Source organism: Crassostrea angulata, chromosome 2 (genome assembly GCF_025612915.1).
Source record: "Crassostrea angulata isolate pt1a10 chromosome 2, ASM2561291v2, whole genome shotgun sequence".
Lineage (NCBI taxonomy): Eukaryota > Metazoa > Mollusca > Bivalvia > Ostreida > Ostreidae > Magallana > Magallana angulata.
Window position 1 is genome coordinate 23,104,828 of NC_069112.1, and position 19,913 is coordinate 23,124,740.

The 19,913-nt window shown below is 32.6% G+C and overlaps 1 protein-coding gene across 2 annotated transcripts; it reads left to right on the forward strand.

Annotated features, from left to right (window-relative positions):
- The first annotated feature begins 1,688 nt into the window (after positions 1–1,688).
- On the forward strand, positions 1,689–17,000 carry LOC128170857 (collectin-12-like). Of its 2 annotated transcripts, XM_052836610.1 has the most exons (5): positions 1,689–1,890; positions 13,522–13,742; positions 14,813–14,886; positions 15,878–15,965; positions 16,683–17,000. In XM_052836610.1, exons 2-5 carry the CDS (start codon positions 13,622–13,624, stop codon positions 16,922–16,924), a joined length of 525 nt encoding a protein of 174 aa, XP_052692570.1. In that variant the 5' UTR covers positions 1,689–1,890; positions 13,522–13,621; the 3' UTR covers positions 16,925–17,000. The 2 variants fall into 2 exon arrangements, with proteins under 2 accessions (XP_052692570.1, XP_052692569.1); XM_052836609.1 differs by lacking the exon at positions 1,689–1,890 and having other exon boundaries at positions 13,243–13,742.
- Positions 17,001–19,913: the final 2,913 nt, after the last annotated feature.

Genomic DNA, 19,913 nt, shown 5'->3' on the forward strand with positions numbered 1-19,913 from the left:
CGTTCTGGATGTCCTTGAAGATCGATATCTTGATGACAGTGTAGATGTTTGGGTGCAAGTTGTTATTGGTCCGTGGTCCATTGGTTCCGAAGTGATTCCAAATAAGTCTGTCACAATTCACCCACTGTTCTGTCACATAGTCTGTAAAGGTCCCTCTCACTTCCGTCAGGTCGGCTTAATCGCGGTCTTCCAGGGCTTCTTATCAGTTTCTTCACTTTAATTCATTCACAGCTTGGACAAATTTGTTGAAGAAAGTGATTTTTTTCATAATTTTATCTCAGTCATAATTTAGATAATCATCATTTTAAATCTCTTAATTTTAATTTATACCTTAAGAAATAATGTTTTATTCTTATTTTGTTAAGATGTAAATTTAAAAATGAAGAAAGATGTTTATTTTTTTTTATTCAATGATTATTTTATTTCAGTGTAACATTTAGGCTATTAAAAAAATATGGTATTTTTAATATATGTCAGGTACATGCAGCCATTAACACTATTTATTGCATCTTTTTTTATTTTTTAAAATTAAAAATAAGACAATGTCGTATACCTGTGATTCAAAGTATATACAGGTAAAGTCTACCTGTGTCACAAAGTATGTACAGGTAAAGTCTACCTGTGTCACAAAGTATGTACAGGTAAAGTCTACCTGTGTCCCCATAGAGGGCCCCATAATTGCCTTGACCAATTATTATTTTTAATTGAGGAGTAGGCAATCGGAGAATGTATTGTCAGCGTTAACGATCGCCACGCTTAATCACATGTTCACCTCGAGGCGCTAAATGAAAGTGGCATGGGGAGAAGCCCTATTTTCAAGGTGCTAATGGGAGATATTAAAAAGCAATTAAAACTGAATTAATCAATCCATGTTTAGGCACTTATACCCGATAACCCATACCGTTTATCTGTGTAATTGTTTAAACAAACAGAACCGACAGCATCTGATATTTAAATGAATCCTTCTATACAGCCTTAAAAATGGACTGACGTTATTGTTTTGCAACTTGAAGAAATTTAATACATATAAAAAATCGTTGGCGCACTATTAATTTTAGCGCTCAGAGGCAGTTGCGCCAAATGCGCAAAAATTTGTAGTGCGCCATATTTTCTCGTTTTACAGTATATAGCTGCTGGAATAAACAACTGCATGCTTTGTAATGCAAACGTAAACAAAATTGCATTGCTAAAAATACTAGTTTCACAACTTACTAGTTTCACAAATTCCAGGGTATTTTAATGTTTACTGTATTTTAATTGTTTAATGTCGTCAGTCCTACAGTTTTTTTTCTTCCATCTCAATGATACTGTATCGTCTGTATGATAAAAGATCGTCTAGAACACCGAAAATTCAATTTTGATGTAAGTATATACATGTACATCATATTTGAAAATAATATAAAAATACTCAAAACACGCATAAAACGCTTTCACTAACTGTGTACGTTACGCTAATATGCCAGCAATATCATATAAGAGAAATAAGTAAAAAGTTATAGCTAATTTGCTCGTTTAATCATGTTAATGTTTCACAGTTCGTATACATTTGATTTTTCCGTTTCGTACTAAACTAAAGCCGAATGTATACAATGCTATAATTGATAGACATTCATATGAATATTATAAGATAGCAACATGTTGACAATCATTCATTAGATATAAATAAAAGATACAAAATAAATCGTTTCTGGCCAGTCTATACCCTTTTTAAGCGATAAACGTGATGATATTTTCCATTCCGTTCCGTTTTCCGTTCCGCGTTTTAGCAACACCCATACATACATGTCTGTGTTTTCCGTATGCAGAAAAGGATTACGGTAGTTAAGATCAGCTAAAGGAATTCATTATTGTGTTTTAATTGGATTATCATTATGATGTTGACCAATTCAGGTAAGCATAATACATGTAGTAGCAGTAGCACAATATAATAAGATGCCAGCATGGGAATCCTGCCAGCATACATACACATGTATATAAGTTCTACTTTCACTTTCTAAATGTAATCTCCCTTTGACAGCATACTGTATCATCATCTTTTAATATTTAAATAAGCTTATCATCGTTACCTATCCTAGTTATTTTTTTCATTTGTCAGACTGCATGCACTGTTGAGTTGACCCCATATTGACCCTGTATAAACAATTTCTTATTAAATTTGTGTATTACATATGTAAGTAAGTGTAGACACTTATATTTTTTATATGAGTAATAATAGGAAGGAAGGAGTATTTCTTTCTTAATGTATTATAATGCATCAAATACAATGTAGGTCATGACCTTATGGGACTGTTCTGACCCCACGAAACAGGAAAATACAAAATATCTTCTAAAGTCATTATGATGCATCAACTGGTGTAAAGTACATTAATGACCCCCAGGTGTTGTCTTAACCCCCCCCCCCCCCCCCCCCCCCCCCCCCCCCCCCCCCCCCGCCTTTATGAAATAGGAAATGATATGATACATGGTATATTTTGTTAACTTCTGAGATCTGAGATCCTCATCCCTAAACCGTTTAATTTGTTTTTGCTCTTTGTGTCATTGCGCGTAAAATTGTATTGTAAGATCATGCCCCCTTGGAGACACCCTGACATTTTAGAACTAGAAATAATAATGTATTTTATCTTATTCATATGTTATACAGTAGTGTTTGATCCATGTGGGTAATTCCTAGCCTAATGATGTCACTGCTTTGTTTAGGAGACTTTACAATTGCCCCAAATAGGTGAATACACATGGCAGTGATGCATATAACATTTTGTTTATAAATCTTAAAAATTGAATTAAGCAATTTCCAAAATGTTAATGTGAATCACGAGAGAAAAGGCAATCAAGAAATGATTAAAAATTAGCTACTGTACACATGTAAGAATGTATTAAGAAGACTGAATCTTTATAAGCAGGTTAGATTAGGGGGGGGGGATGAATGTGGAGTATAAACATTTATAATTTGAATCATTTATTGTTATTAATTAATTTTAACTTGTCAATGAATACTACTTATTGATCCCAAGGTAGAAATATGACCTCTGATTGTATCTCAATAGATCATTTGTCAATTATGCAAGGTGTAATGTAATTTTTTTTAAGAATAACATTTTTTACCAGTTTATAAAAGTTTTTAGACACCCAAGTTATATTTTGATTTTAATAGATTATTCGACAAGGAAGGGGGGGGGGGGGGGGAGAGAGAACAGTTTATATTTGAGTTTGTTTGGGAGTGGGGGTTCCAAGTCATATATTTGACAATTTTTTAATGTAATTTAAAATAAGACTAAGCCATACTACAGTCATGAACATGAATAGTATAGAACAAAACACAAACTAATACATGTACATGTATATATACATAGGAAGTATTACAAAACAGATGATTGATCTATATCTGGGTTCTTAAATTGAATCATATATCATGTACATATTATATTATTGTTTCTTTGTTCAAGGCATTTAAGATGGTATGTAGGTCATGATCCCAAGTGCTCTTCCTGAAATTATCAAATATCATAAAAACCATTGAGATCCCCACCTTAATCCAAAGATATAATTCCTCCTTATGTCATGCAGGCGCATCAGATCATTATGGCATGTAAGTCATGACCCTAAGGGGTCATCCTGACCCCCTTAGAATCAGAAATTGTCAATTATCTTTAAATTATTGATGTTTGATGATCCTATCTCTATTTAATCTTTATTAATTATTAAGTCTCCTGAATGAAGTTTGGAGACTTATTGTTTTTGTACGGTTCTTAATACATGTATATATTCTTCATCTTCTTTTTCTTCTTTCCCGCTCTGAACTTGTTTCTCAGAGATGGCTGAACATAATTGTACAAAACTCTAGGATATGATAGGCCTGCAAATCTGGTTGTGCACCCTGGTTTGATTTTTCTCATTTTGGGTTAGACAACCACTTTTCGGGGGAGGGGGGGGGGGGGAGGGGGGTGTCAAAAGGGTGTGGGGTCTAACATTGAACCTTGTAGGAAGAATCATACTAGACTCTATTGTAAATGGTAACTTGAAAACGGACAAAGATAATAATATAGGGTTTTCATTATATAAATAGTGCCTGTTTGGGAGGGTAACAGTTGAAATTGACACCCCGAGAAAACCATTGTCAACCGACGCGAAGGGGAGGTTGACAATGGTTTTCACGTCGGTTGACAATGGTTTTCGAGGGGTGTCAATTTCAACTGTTATCCTCCCAAACAGGCACTATTTATTTTGTTATACTGAATGTCTTTTTTAAAATTTTTAAGAAAATTTTACTGCTTTTATATAGGAATAACGTGAATTCTACAGCGAACCGTACGCGCATAATTTTCGCGCATGTAACATTTTTTAATGTTACCCGTTGCCAAGTGCGTTGCTAACGCTGAGGGTAATAGTAAATATTATTAACTGCGTCTTAACCAATCAGATTTCAGTATTTAACATGAAAGTATAACAAAATCATATATTGGCTGTTACTGGTAATATATAGGGTTTATTAGATCTGACCCCTGGGGTCATCCCCACCCACCCCCCCCCCCCCCCCTCATGAATTTGAAATTACCATATATCTCAGAAACTGTTATAATCATGACCCCTAAACCATATATATTCATGTTTCTGATGTCAAGGGGCATCAAATGTTATGTAGGTCATAGGCCCTGTGGGTGGTCCTGACGCCCTCAAACAGCAAGTCCCTTAATATCTTCAAAACAGTTGAGATCCCCACCCTTAAACCATATATATTCTTGTTCCTTGTGTCAAGGGGCATCAAACGGTATGTAGGTCATGGGCCCCGGGGGTGGTCATGACCCCCCTTGAACAGGAAGTGCACGAATATCTGGAAAACGGTTGAGATCCCCACCCCTTAACCATATATATTCTTGATCCTTAAAGGGCATCAAAAGGTATGTACCGGTAGGTAATGGGCCTCAGGGTTAAATTTAATTTTTCAAAACCGTAATGCACATCTATGGAACAGTTCCTTTCATATCCCAAGATATGATGTGTCTATCCATTAAATCATAAAAGGAGTTCTAGGATCTATGGTTTTTTTTAAGTGATAAACGTCAATTTTCTGCAACATTTTGACTCCCTGGATGAAATTTAAATTTTGAAAACCTTACTGCACATCTATAGAACAGTCCCTATCATATCCCAAGATATGATTGTCTATCCATTAAATCATAAGAGGAGCTCTTGGATCAATGATTGTTTTTTTAAGTGATAAACGTCAATTTTCTGCTACTATTTGACTCCCAGGATGAAATTTAAATTTTTAAAACCTTATTGCACATCTATAGGACAGCCCCAATTATATCCCAAGAGATGACGTAGCTACTCCAAAAGTTGTAAGAGGAGTTCTGGGAACCATATTTTTTTTGCCAAAAAACGTCATTTTTTGTTGCCCACTGATCCCCTTAATTAGAAAAAAAAATTCTGGAACCTGATCATGCCTCAATATGACACCCCCAATCATATTCTAGAAGATCATTTGGTTACTGCTTAAAAAAAGGACGTTTTTTAAACCAATTTTTTTGTAAAAAAACGTAATTTTTTAGCCATTAAATGACCCCCAGGACAAAATTGAAAATTCCGAAACCTTATTGCGCATCTATAGGATACCCTAAAACATATTCCAAAAGATGATTTGTCTACTTTTGAAAATGTAGGAGGAGTTCGAGGAAGAAGGTTTTTTGTGAAAAAACGTCATTTTTTACCAATTATTTGACCCCCAGGACTAACAGAGAATTTTTGAAACCTTTTTACAAAACAACATGATACCCCAAATCAAACTCCAAGAGTTCAGTTTCCTGGTTTATAAGATGTAAGAGCAGTTTGAGAAAGTAAAACGTGACAGACGGACGGACTGACGGACGGACAGACGGACGGACGGACGGAACAGGGTAACAACAATATACCCGAACTTTCTTTAGAAAGTGCGGGTATAAAAATAAACGAGCAAACTATAACACAAATGCTGTGTTTTTCCGGGAAGAATCGATGAAATTGCACAACCACGTAAATGCATCTGCTCTCCCCCCTCCTTTATATACACCCGTGGGGATAATGCCATATTGCAATTTTTGAATTTGCCGTTGGCAGTAAATATAAAATTTACAACATGACAACATTTTTTGTGATCTCAATTACATGATGTATCCCTGCCGCCACAATATCCCATATCATGAGGGGATTTTCAGCTTTGCGGTGTTCTTGTATTAATATTTTCTTGATTTCTTATATATCAGAGGCTCTCTTTATACTTCAAAGAAGGTCAACGTCTAGAATTTGGGTGTTGACAAGGAAACTACAAACAATTGGTGTTTAGAAACCCTTTATTTTAGAAATAAGGATGTTATCAATATTTTTAAGTGCCTTTCATTTACAGTTATTCTGTATTAAGTCTGCTAATTCATGAAACATAGCATGTGCCGTTACCAACATAAAAGGAATTAAAATTCAGGAACATCATTTCAGAGTGAAAGAGTGAGAATTGAAAGGGATACCTGTATGCAGAAACTTTACAGTCTTTTCTACTTAATGAGGTGCAAACAGGTTTTTTGAAATGGTAGCAGAGGTGTTTCATTTTTATTCACGAGATACATGTTATGCGTATTTCCCTAACTACATACACATAAACCCTAAGGTGTTAAAAAAACCTATGTGGTATATAAAACATCAAATATGTTATTGTCAAAGCTTCTTCATCATTCCTGAATTTTATTAATCATTATATTGTAGTAACTATTATTTATACGTAGTAGAGATGAGAATCAGTTAGAACATCTGTAACTTACTTCTTACGGGCGGTAAAATCTCACCAGTGACCGTTTGATGCCGAGGTTTTTAGGAAATGAACTTTGCGCAAAATTGAATTCGTGAATTCTATGTTGAGCTGAAAAAATTATCCGCTTCGCGTCGGGCAATGTTTTGTCTCTCGAGGGCTTATATATAACCAATATTGCCCTCTACCCCAGTCAATATTTGTGTAATATTTTATACGAAACCTTGAAATATGGTTAATCATGTGGAAATATGTGTAAGCAGTGCGGCATAAAAACACTAAACATTTAACAAAAATTATTTCCATTACCGTATGCTTTTATCTCCCTACATTGAAAGTCAACCAGAAAAAAAGAAAGAAAATATTGTCCCCACAACCATTTGTTGTAGCAATATAAATATGAGTCTTAAAACTATTTGTTAAACTTTGATAATGTCATTTATCGATTATTAATAAAATGTTCAATGGCCATTTGTCAAACACGGAAATCCCTATCTGCCTGTCAGTAATTTAAATTTGTAAAGAAACATACGTTTGGCTGTTCCATCGGCATTATTAATATGAAACATCTCAATTTAATTTGATTGGCATTCTTAACCTGGAAAATGCTCTCCGAAAGATAATTTGATTATAATAACCTTATGCCTAACCCGTTCTCGATTTATTGAAATAAAATTCATTAAATGGAGTGAACTCCGCCTCCTGCAACAAAATAGATATCTATTCTGACTAATCAACGTTTCTTCGAAACATTAGAACTACTTTGCTTTACCAATAACGATTCACTTTATAATAGAACTATTTTAACAAAAGCTTGGACTTTGGGTAGTTGTGTCAAACAGCAATGTGACGTAGGCTTGTCTATTTCACTGCTTGTCACTCAGCCATGGCTCTTTGGAATCAACAAGATTTATCTGGCTTTTGAGCTAAGACTACGCAATAGGTGCATATTTCGCCTGAGACTGCGTCATTTCTAAAATGTTTTGACGCAAGGAATAGATAGTTTAGCCCAAGGTTTTGTTTAATTGGTTCTTATTGATTGCTATTAAACTGTTAATTCATATAATCTATCTTACCAGTCCTTTTTAAAAGCTCTTTTGACAATTGCCATATCCTTTATTTCAAATTTACTGCGTATGACTTTATACACAATTAGATATAGAAACGGTGTATTTACACAAACTCAGTGAATTTAGAACTGATAAGATTTTGCATAATCATTAGAAGAGTTGTTTCTAAATATTTAGAAAAATACAGCAATCATTTAATTTAACTTTTTAAATTTGTTTCCCCCTGAAATTTCGGTAAATAATAAAGACAGATGACAGGACACTTGTACTTTTCACGCATACTCTTTGCTAACAGAACTCTAGAAACACAATTCATATAGAAAACTAATACGGATCGTCATTTTATTTTATTGTGAAAATGATGTCATGCTGAAACTCAGCATTTTTCTAATAAAGAACCTAATTAAGACTCGTTAATTTTAATATACATAATAATTTCTCCATATAAGACTGTAAGTTAAAAACCAAATTTGTACATGTATATACATGTGGAATGACAAAAGAGAACAATTCTGCTTAAACAGTCTCTAAACAGATTTAATTAACAAAAGTGTATCAATCAAATTTGCTTCCATCACTGGAGTGATTCATTTTTTCCAGAAAAATAAAATAAAATTCTCAAGGAAGATAATGCACTCATATAGCTGTAGATGCCGGACCTTACAATAGATTTTCAGAATCATATCAGAATTAAACATATGTACACGTATGGCATTTGCTTAAGAAATGTTTTGTCTGACAAGACAAACATTTGTTTTGAAAATATAACCAGATTAAAAAAACTAACAGTTGCTTATTTATTTAAGAAATGAATTCAATAGTCATAAGTTTTATACGATATAAAATTGTTTTTGTCAGTTTACGCTTTATAAAAGCGTAAACAATCCAAAACCATTTTTTGTATAAAAATGAAAAAATATTGAAATCATTGTTAAAAAAATAATAGGTTTGCTAATAATTGAAGAAAAAAACCCAGTCATTTCACGTTTCAAATAACGTCAACTTTTTTTTAGTTTTTAGCCAATCAGAAAGCGCGTTATAATCGAAATTAATTGTTCTTGCTGTTAAGGAAATATCCCGACCTCTCAGAATAAGATTTTGTCAACTTCCCTGACATTTTTTATTGTATTTTATTGACATATGACAAGTGTATATCAAAAAGGTGACAAACACTAGAAAAACAATATTAAGTATGGTTTACTATCTGTCCCCAATTTTAACAAATTTTTAAAGAGTGTCGTATAAAAATCAAATATCCATAAATCACTGTACAGAGGATCCCTATCACTGTAATCTTGATTTTACTAATCATTATATTTTTGCTGTTTATCTATTACGTCACATAAATGACCGTCATTTTGCAAAAAAAATGAAAATAAAAATAAAATCATTTTTTCTATATATTTTGCATTTGGAAGTATAGAGCGCAGGTTTGCTCAAGTATGATTTTAACGTATGTTTTTCTTCCCATAATTATACACATCATACTAAAAAAATTTCATGACGCCATTTCTACATTATGACGTCACTGTGGTGATAACATTTCACAAACTGATTTTCAATATGATTTCAACTATCTGCCACCTTATTTTTAAAGCTCTTTAAAAATTTTGGGGGCGAAAAATGCAAAATACCGCACATAGTCCATTTCCCATCAAAGGAAAGTGGAGGTGATGGTGGTTATTCAAATTACATTGAAATTATGAACCTTTTTGTACTTTGTTCTAGTACACTTGAAAACAAGTCAACTTTTTCCTTTTAGGTACGTATGAAGATTCGAACAGTTAAGAACAGTAAAAGCTGTCTTTGTTAACCTTCAAATGAAAATCATGCCCTTAAAAATATGGAAGTCTATCATTCATGTGTGTCCAAAAGAGTTGCTAGCCCGACTCGCCCGTTCCATCCATAATGAAAGGTCACCATATAATACAGAACTCATAGTTTTCATAAAAAAAAATAATGTAATCGTACAAATAAACATTAAAAAATTTTCATCCACGTCGGCGTATGAGAGAATTACCATTTAAAACTGGGACTTTCAATTTTCAATGTTTATCATTATTCTTTGCTACACAACTAAACAATGATCGATACATTGTTTTTTCGAGTGTAAATTCCAATTAAAATTCCATTTAAAAAGATCTTTTCAGAGTTTTGTGTTTCACCATATAAAATTTATGACAATTTACAGCCAGTTGGGTAAGATGATGCCGAAATCATTTTACACGTTAGTCATAAAATGGACCAAAATGGAGTAAATTTGAAATGAATTTACTTGCAAATTTGTTAAAGATTAAATTTTAAATATATGGCTCATAGAAAACGGTTAATGCATAAATGAATATATTAGGTTCAATGCTGCAATGCATGATTTGATAGACTGACGTTATACTGGGGTGTGATTAAACTATCTAACTTATGCAGTCGTCATTATAAAAAAAAAATGTCAAACATTCAACAAATTTAATGCCTATTTTTTTTGGCTTTATCTTTTTGTATGAGTAAAATTACGAGTAAAATTACATTGTGTTTTTATATGCATCTATAATTTTTCTGTTATTCATATGCAGGAAATGTTAACAGTCTTTTATACGACAAAAAAGTATTTATAATTCCATCACGATATTAACTTGTACATGTACCAATTATCTAAGCCCATAGTCTTGTTTTGTGTTGTTTCCATCATTTCTCTGGATAATAATGTGTTGAAAAAACCTTAACCAATATTTAACATTTTAACTCAGTTTTAATAGACTTTATGGAAAAAACAAACAGCAAATGCTTGAAACATTAATAGTTCAGTTTTTAGCATTTTTAAGAAAAGGATCCTTTTCAAAGAAAGAACTATCTTTTGACTTAGATCTGTCTAAAGACCAAAATGTGTTGAAAGATATTACAATAGTTGTTTCTCAAAATGGTAATATCTTATGATTATCTTAAGATCTGTCGTATTTTATTATATGCAGATACAAATCTCGATAGCTCGAAGTCTACGAAACCGAGAAAAAATTTCGAGGGATAAAGATTTTGAGTTTTTAAGAGTTTGGAAGTAACCGGGTTGACCGACGGGTTTTTAATTTAGTATTACCGGAAATATCTTATTGCCGAAATATTTTAGTGATAAATGAAATTTACTGATCTGGGTGGTTTAAATAAAAACACAATTGTTAAAAGTTATATTGTTTTCCCTATTCATCGTAACATGACTAAATTGCTGAGTACTAATGCACTAAATAAGTACTAATGACTTAAAATTGTCGTCTCGTCTCATAATAAATATTAATAATTGATTAGGTAATGCTGAGAACAATCAAGCATCGATCAAGTATCACTACACAAGACACGTGCTGCCTGAATAAACACCCTGTTAAACGAGTCATGCGTTTTACGCGTTAAGCCATTTAAAAGACCAAGTATGGCTATTAAATAGGTAATGCTTGCATATATATTGCCACTTTGGAGTATCGAGAGAAATCCACATTTATTAATAATAACCAGGACAGCAGTATGACTTCGAGAGATCAAGGGTATTGAGAGATTAAGAGTCAAAGAAAGCAAGCGTTACTTTTATTGCGAAAGAATTTGGGACTGGATACTCACTCCGAGAGACCGAAGTTCGAGCCATCAGGAGTTACCTGTATGAGTGACTGTTTCCTATCATAATTACAAACTGTATCGCTTGTAATGATGAATTCGATAACAATCTAAGTTCTCAGAAATCAACATTTTTTGTCTGGTGTAAAATCGAAAAAAAAAGTAATACTACAATTTTTTGTGTATAGCAAAGAAATTTTCAAGCCAAGACGTGTATAGCTTTTTAAAGGCAATACATTAACTTAAAATTGACTGCAAGGTGACAGATACATTTTCACTCCATGAAAGACTAAAACTTTAAATCAAAATATCCTCGAAACTGTAATTGTTGATAAAAATACGAACATGTCTGTTTACGAGTATTCATGAAACTAAAGGAAGGCGATTTTGTTCATTTCAAATCCACGGATATTACACACATTTCATTTTAAAACAAAGTATTGCTTTTACACTTGTTCTTTTGACGCTTTCATTAAGTTGTGTTTTGCATATAAATTATTTGATATTCTCTTGACTATAAGGCAGTGATCAGCAGTTTTGGCAGGTAAAACAAAACAAAGCATACTGCGAAAGAATTAGGGGAATAAAACTGCAACGCTGATTGTAAAAGGAGTGATGTTTTATCGATAATATATAAACTTTAACCTTTTTTTCTACTTTTTTTTGTTTTGTCATTTTACTTCTTATATTTATTATTATAGATATTTTTATGTGAGACAAATACTGCCCTTAGATATTTTTTAAAGAATTGTATCCTTAGACAAACAAAAATCAATGATTTTTAGCCGGGCTCTGCTGAAAGCAGAGTCCTGGCTATAGGCAGGCAAATCGCCAATGTTACTATAAATAGCACCAGTAAACAAAAAACCAAACAGCGTCAAGGTAAAGCTTCCGCTATACCAAATAGTTACACAAAGAGCCACGTTTTGTCAAAAGTGTTGGCATTTTGTTTCTTTTTTTTAAAATTTCGAATGTATTGTCTATCTTTTTAAGTTTTCTTATCAATAACGTGTTTTTAAAACATTATTATGCGTTTTGGACACATACAATGCGCATGGATTTCCATGAACTACTTTGCTGCCCGATGAAGAAATGGGGATTGAATATATAATGCTTGTTGCAAAATTCAAGGCAGCAACTGTTGAACTTTTTTACTTCTACTAGACAGAAATATTTTTTGTTTATAGCCGCTTACAAACTCTCTGATGCTTTGCCGACATTAAAAGCATGAGAAAGAGAGAGAGAGAGAGAGAGAGAGAGAGAGAGAGAGAGAGAGAGAGAGAGAGAGAGAGAGAGAGAGAGAGAGAGAGATTTTCAGTCTTTACTACACAATATGCATAAAGACACACCAAAAGAGCCCGGCTTTCAGTACTTCAGTACTTTGATTTTCTATTCTACTCTACTTCAAATAGAGTGTCTTATGTTAAAAAAAAAATACAATCAGTTTGCAATCCATGTTTTTATATTATTCGGATTTTGTAGGATAAATTCCTCCTAATTCCTAACATATCTAACAAATTGATATAAAGACCATTTTCCAAAATTTAAAACTAATTTTTTTTAGAACTTAACCATTTCGGCTTAATGTGTTTTGGTTGTTGGAATGAAATGATTAGAAAAAAATGCATTTTCTTTTTAATATTTTCAATAATATTTCACCAAAACATAAAAATAGTTAAATGTAAACTATATTATTTCTACGAGTGTTGCGTCATGTTTGAGTTTTCATTATTGATGTCTGAATGCCAAAGTAAATAAATAATTTGTTTTAATAGAGTCCAACTCAAAATAAGAATAAAACATGCTTCATGTTAGAATGAAAAGAAATACCGCTGAAATTCTACCTTATGCATTATATGTATGAAATCGAACGTTATCTTTTTTATGGTCCCCTTTCATGAGAAAGCAATCAATACTTTTATCAATTTGCTGAATGCTTAAATATAGAAAATATGCACGGTTATTTCATTTCAAATATTGAAGTGTATGCACAGTAAGGACCATGTTTAGAACATTGTCGTGGTTTTTTGCTGCTCTCCTATTTTCAGTCCATTGTCTGCAAAGACAGTTTTGGTATTCCAGATTGTACAAAGAAGTGACCAACTCATCCCTAGCCATCCTTTATGGAGATGATTGCAGTCTTGTTCATTGTGCAGGACTTTGTTCTGGAGACGACTATTGTATGGAGTTCCTTTACAGCGAAATAAGTAGACACTGTATTGGACTTCACTGTGTAAAGAAGGACAATTATTTGTATCAGTATATGGGCCCGGAATCTTCACACATGTTACGTTATGAGAAAGGTAACTTGTCTTGTTTGAATAAAAACACATTCAGATGATAACCTATTATTTTAGTGGGGTTTTTTTTTTTTAGATACGTAACCACACACAGGACCGTTAGCTTCAACCGAAAATATCCTGTAAAACATTCAGAATTATTGTTTTCAAATTCAAGTTTTAGGTACGCTATAAGTATTAAATATTCTTTTGAAAAATTAAACAGACTATCTATTTTAATTTTTAATTTGAAGAGTAATGTCAATATTTATTTTCGAATTTTGTCACAGGTCTTGTTTTCAGTAATTCCAGTTTAATGTAAATTTCACTTTAGATATTTTTTCATATGTTTGTGGTGTTTGTAATTTATATGAAAGACAATATGAGAATTATAGCAAAGGATAGATACTAAAACATTCAAGAATCGATTATTGTCGTATTTGTGCTATGTTTAATATTTCTTTTAAGTAAGACTAAAATAAAGTAAGTCTAACATTATATTTGATGCAATTAGCATTCTTTTGTTAAGTACTACTAGTGTTACAGTACCATCAGACCAAACCTAACAAAGAGTAAACCCCAAATAAACTCAGTGTTTACTTTTTGAGGTTTATTTGGAGTTTACTATGGATTTTTCTTTTGAATATTTGGGTCCACTCTGAGTTTAATTTGGATTTACTCGTTGTTTACTTTGGGTTTACTTGGACATTGCTTTTGAGGTCAACTATACGCACTGAGGTGTGAAGAAGACCTCTCTTTTATCTTAACAGCTTACTGCCTGTAATTCCTGGCTCTGGTTTACTTTCTGTTAGGGTGGGTCTGATCAGTACTGTATGAATCTATGTAAAAGACACCATAAAAATTAAAATGCATAACCTTATATCAACAAAGGAAAAAATATTAATCATTGCAAATTTTTGGATAAAGTGAACACGACAATCTTTTGAGTGCTTTTCAGTCTTTTTTCGGTGCACTTGAAAAAAAATAAGATTAATGTCCTAAGATTTAATTCGTTTTTTTATTTTCTTCATAGTTCTATATATTAGATTACATTTAGTCTGTTTTAACTATTTTAATGACATTGTTTCTTACAGAGTTTAACTTGGTAGAGTATTTGGGTCACTATTATTTCTATGGAGAGGAGAAATTCACATGGGAAGACGCCAAGGTATCATCCTTAGTTAAGCATTGAATGTTTTTTTTATATGTCCTGTAACACACCAAGAGTTGCAGACAAATTGAATATCGCGTGTAAGGGCGGTATGATAATTTGTTAACTGAAAAAAAAGTAAATGTTCAATTGCTTTCGTTTATACTCATTTTAAAAACAAATGAAAAACTCAATAGTATGCACGGGGTCAAAATTAGATTAGCTCTTAACTTTAAATAGTTTTCTGCAATGATCGCTATTTTAATAGTCCGTATGAATTATGATAAGCTTTCATTGTTCATATTTACAGCCTTCTATGATTGTTCTTAAGTTTCGTTAATGGTACATGTACAATAACAGTAGAAAAAAGAAAATTAGCGTCTATGTCGATCAGCATGTTACATGTATTTAAGGTTAATGAGTCCATACATGTTAAGGTACACTCGGTGCTGAGAAGCCCGTTTACAACCTTTTTTAAGTCCTTGATCTTTAATTGTACCGAAAGTATTGATATATCTTGATGTATCACACGCGCTCTTAACGTCAAAATATAGACCAATACAAAAAAGACGTAAATAAAATTAATCGAATGCTATTTGAACTTTGGAAAGTTTAGGCTTTATAAACCGCTACGTGAAAGCCTCTTTTAAATAGAAGAAAGAATATTTACATGTACATTTATAAACGGACAATCTGATTCAAATATCTAAATTATAGTTTGTTAACATTACGATACCAATCGAAGTTTGTAAGAGACAGAAGTCAAACTTTTAAATAGTCTATATCAAAATATTTGTAAACAACGATAGTTTAAGAAAGTGAACTCAATATAAATCATATTTCATACAGTTTTGTTAAATGCTAGGAAAGCGCAGTGACGTTCACTTTTTAAAGTACAAAAATGACCACTAACATCCATCCCTCTAAATATTAATGATAATATCAAAACATGAATTTCGTAAATCAGGAAAAGTAACTCTTTTTTAATCTTTTTTTTATTTACAAACAGCTGGAATGCCAGAAAAAATGTGCACACTTGGTTGAAATTGAAACGAAAGAGAAATCCGATTGGCTTATGACTAAATTTCTTTTGAAAGGTAAATTGTCTTCGTGTTACATAGAACATATTTCGTTTACTTAATACTTAAATACAGTGTAGACTGTAATATCATTATAGGGTTGAATATCATATGTAAGCATTTTCAGTAGATAGAACAACTCGTTTTTAACCAATTCTTCCGAAGTACCATTTTCGCCAGTGCAGTGTTACGTCACTTTATCAGCACAGAAAATAATAAATAATATAATGACGTTACAGTGCACTGGCGAAAATGGTAATTGGTAAGAATTGATCCTAACTCAGTATTGAATACTTCAACAATTCGAATTTAACGTACTGTAAAAATGTATGACCAGCAAGTCTAAATAATTTTATATCAACTACAAATCCTCTGTCTTTCTCTATCAAACGGAGATTATTCTAATCAACGTTTAATAATGAACGTTTCTGAGGGAGCTGAATATCACCAAGAAATTATTAAAAAGGATTATTTTCTCATTCATTCCCTGCACTTCTTCGTAAAGTAATAAAATAAAATATCCACAATTCTCTGAAAAAAATTTAGGAAAATTTTATCCTTAAGCACTGAATTAATTTATTAGTACCTTGTGGCCAGAAAAACTGATTATGACACTATAAGCGTATATGATTTAATTGTGTTTGGCTTTATACTGTATTAAAACTTTATTTTACACATATTGTTGTGTCCAATATTGATTATACATTAATTGAAATCATTTTTTTTCTTTTCTAGAAGATTGCGGTTATATTTTTGAAACGTGTACAGCTTGGACTGGACTAAACGATCGTCACATTGAAGGTCACTACGTGTGGGACCATTCGAACACGTCCATGGTCTTTACCAACTGGTACAAGTTCGTGCCAAGCAAGGGTGATGCACGGGACTGCGTCGACATTCTGAGGAATGGTGAATGGAACGACAGACCATGCTCGTTTTTAAACGCATTTATTTGTGAGAAAAGTATTCGGCAATAATAGGTAAAATGGTGCGTGGAACCGCTCATACAGAACAATGTGCTTCTCTAATGGACTAGATATAAGCCCAACATAGATTTCTTTATTCATGTTTTAAATCATGCTCTTTTTTCGACCAATGGATTTTTGAAAAATTACCTAATTAATTTGAAAACATGCTTTCACAGCTCTCTACATTGACGTTACAATGTATATTCGTAATTTAAAAAAAGTATTGGTATTTATCGTATGTTGTTAAACTGATTGAATTCTGTATTAAAGCTTAACTGCAGTCATCAAATTATTTTGTTTTAAGCATTCTTCAGTGGCTTCAGAGGTATATCGAAGGCTCTATAAATTTACGGCCGGCTGTTTTCCAAACAAGTCACCTTGCAGAGTTCATAAATTTATTCACAGCGAATTGGCATTTTACAAACGATAGTTAATAGCCGTACAAAAAACCAAGTAACAAACTGTGTTTTTTTTTTATCAGAGGTTTCTCAAAAACTAAACTTTAAAAAGTTTAAAGAAAAGTTCAACTTTGAATTCAATGTTGCTTAATGAGTGAACACTAGGAAACATGTCAACTTAACCTAAAATTAGTAGCAGAACAATATTATATCCCATTTCATTTACTTTTGTTTGGTTTAATCATTGCGTTCCAAAATTTTATAGATACACTGCGAGATGAATTTACAAATAATCTGGAATAAGGAATATCATAATTTATCAAGGAAACAATCTTCAATAATTATGGATGGGAATAATGCAATTTTTTTTATAAAAACGAAAACTATGTATATCATCAAAATACAACTTTTTTTATGAAATAGGATATCGATATGTATATGAGGATATGAATAGTGATTGGTCAGTGTTCAATTTTGTTAATGTCCAGAGGACTTAATGCTACAATAATTTAGCACCCGTATTAAAATCCTAATATACAATTAAAGGGATATTTGATTTCTATATTTACATTTGTGTTAAGTTAAAACAACAAAATACAGTACCGATCAGACCCAACCTAACACTAGAGTAAACCCCAACTAAACCCCGGGTTTACTTTCTGGGTTAACTTTGGGTTTACTTTTTGAAAATTTAGGTCCACTCGGTGTTTACTTTGGGTTTCCTCGGGGTTTACTTTGGGTTTACTCGAGAATTGCTTTTGGAGTCAACTATACGCACTGAAGTGTGAAGCAGACCCGTCTTATCTTACCATCCTACTGCCTGTGATTCCTGCCCCTTGTATATTCGGAATACACATGAAGTGTCTGCTTTCAGGGTATACTTCTGATTGAGGTTTACTCTCTGTGTCCACTCTAGGTTTACTTGGGGTTACCTTGGGTTTACTCTGGGTCCACTCTAGTAAACCCAGAGTAAACCCAGAAAGTAAACCAAGGGTTTAGTTGGGGTTTACTTTGTGTTAGGTCTGATCGGCACTGTATGTGCATTGCATTACTCATATGCTGCACTAGAAAGCCGCCTCATTTAATTTGACGTGACAAAATAAAAGTTCCACAATGTTGCAAGAATCATTTTAATTTACATATCAAGACGAAATATCTGTCTAAATTGAACGAAAAAATGAAATGATTTAAATGAAAAGTTTACCGAAAAAAATGAAAATTAAAGATTTATCACTCTTTCCGTTATACAGTACCGATCACACTCAACCTAACAGAAAGTAAACCCCTAACTTAACCCTGAGTTTACTCTGGGTTTACTAGAGTGGATCCAGCGTACACCAAAAGTAAACCCGGAGTGGACACAGAGAGTAAACCCAGTCAGAAGAATACCCCTGAAAGTAGACGCTAACTGTGTATTCAGAATATACAGGGTGCAGGAATTACAGGCAGTGGGACGGCAAGAAAAAAGACGGGTCTGCTTCACACTTCAGTGCGTACAATTGACCTCAAAAGCAATTTACAAGTAAACCCAAAGTAAACCCCGGGTGGACCCAAATTTTCAAAAAGTAAACACAGAGTAAACACCAAAAGTACATGAAAACCCGGGGTTTAGTTGGGGTTAACCCTGGTGTTAGGTAACTCTGTAACTCTGATCGGTACTGTTGTTAAAGTCAGTTTAAAAGTATTTGAAACAAATTTACATAGTAATTTATCAATGAAATTGTATTGCAGTTACATGTACAAGAACCAGTATTAAGCAGGCGTTGTTCTATTTCTAAAAACTATGATACTAGAGATACGGGGGTTTTTTTATTTGCTGTTGGAGCGAAACGGACATAAAGGCAAAATGAACTAGAGTTGACATTCGGTATACACGGATTGTGAATGCATCACAAACAAATTGTTCTTGGCATTGCTATCGTTGTTTTTGGTCAGGGTTTGTATGAAAACCCGGCCAGACATGAACTGAATGATTTGCTAAATTCACAGATAGCGAACGTACATTTCTCAAATAGGTTTCCTTGTTACGAACTAGACCCAAAAACATCCTAATCTATGAAGAACTATAGATCCCTGTATTCAAAACATCACTAAACGTCTGCCATCCATTGATGATAATTAAATGCTAAATAATTGATAAATATTTCTTGTATTCATTTTTGTACAAGGGTCATATATATATTTGCACCAATTGTTATCTTATTACAAATACATGTAGTGATGATTAATAGAAATTTTCCGTGATTTTTTTACGCAACCTCGCTCGTGTCAAAACTCAGTTTATATCGCATTAATAACGAAAATTTCATTTCGAACCACCTGTCAATGATTGTTTTGTGAAAAAAGAATGGAAATTTGTTATGTTGTCATTAACAAAAAAATTAAAGAGTGTAATAATGATTAGATAGACTACATTTTTGTCATTGACAGGGTAATTATGATCTTAAGAATTCCTTCAGATGTTACAACATCATTTAGAAGCTTAAAAGGATTTCACTCGCATTGATTTTTCTGTTACCTTGTGATATATCTCGAAATTTTTGGTTTTGTATGTTTAATCTTAGCATTAGAATCATAAAAATTGACACACGTTGAAGAAA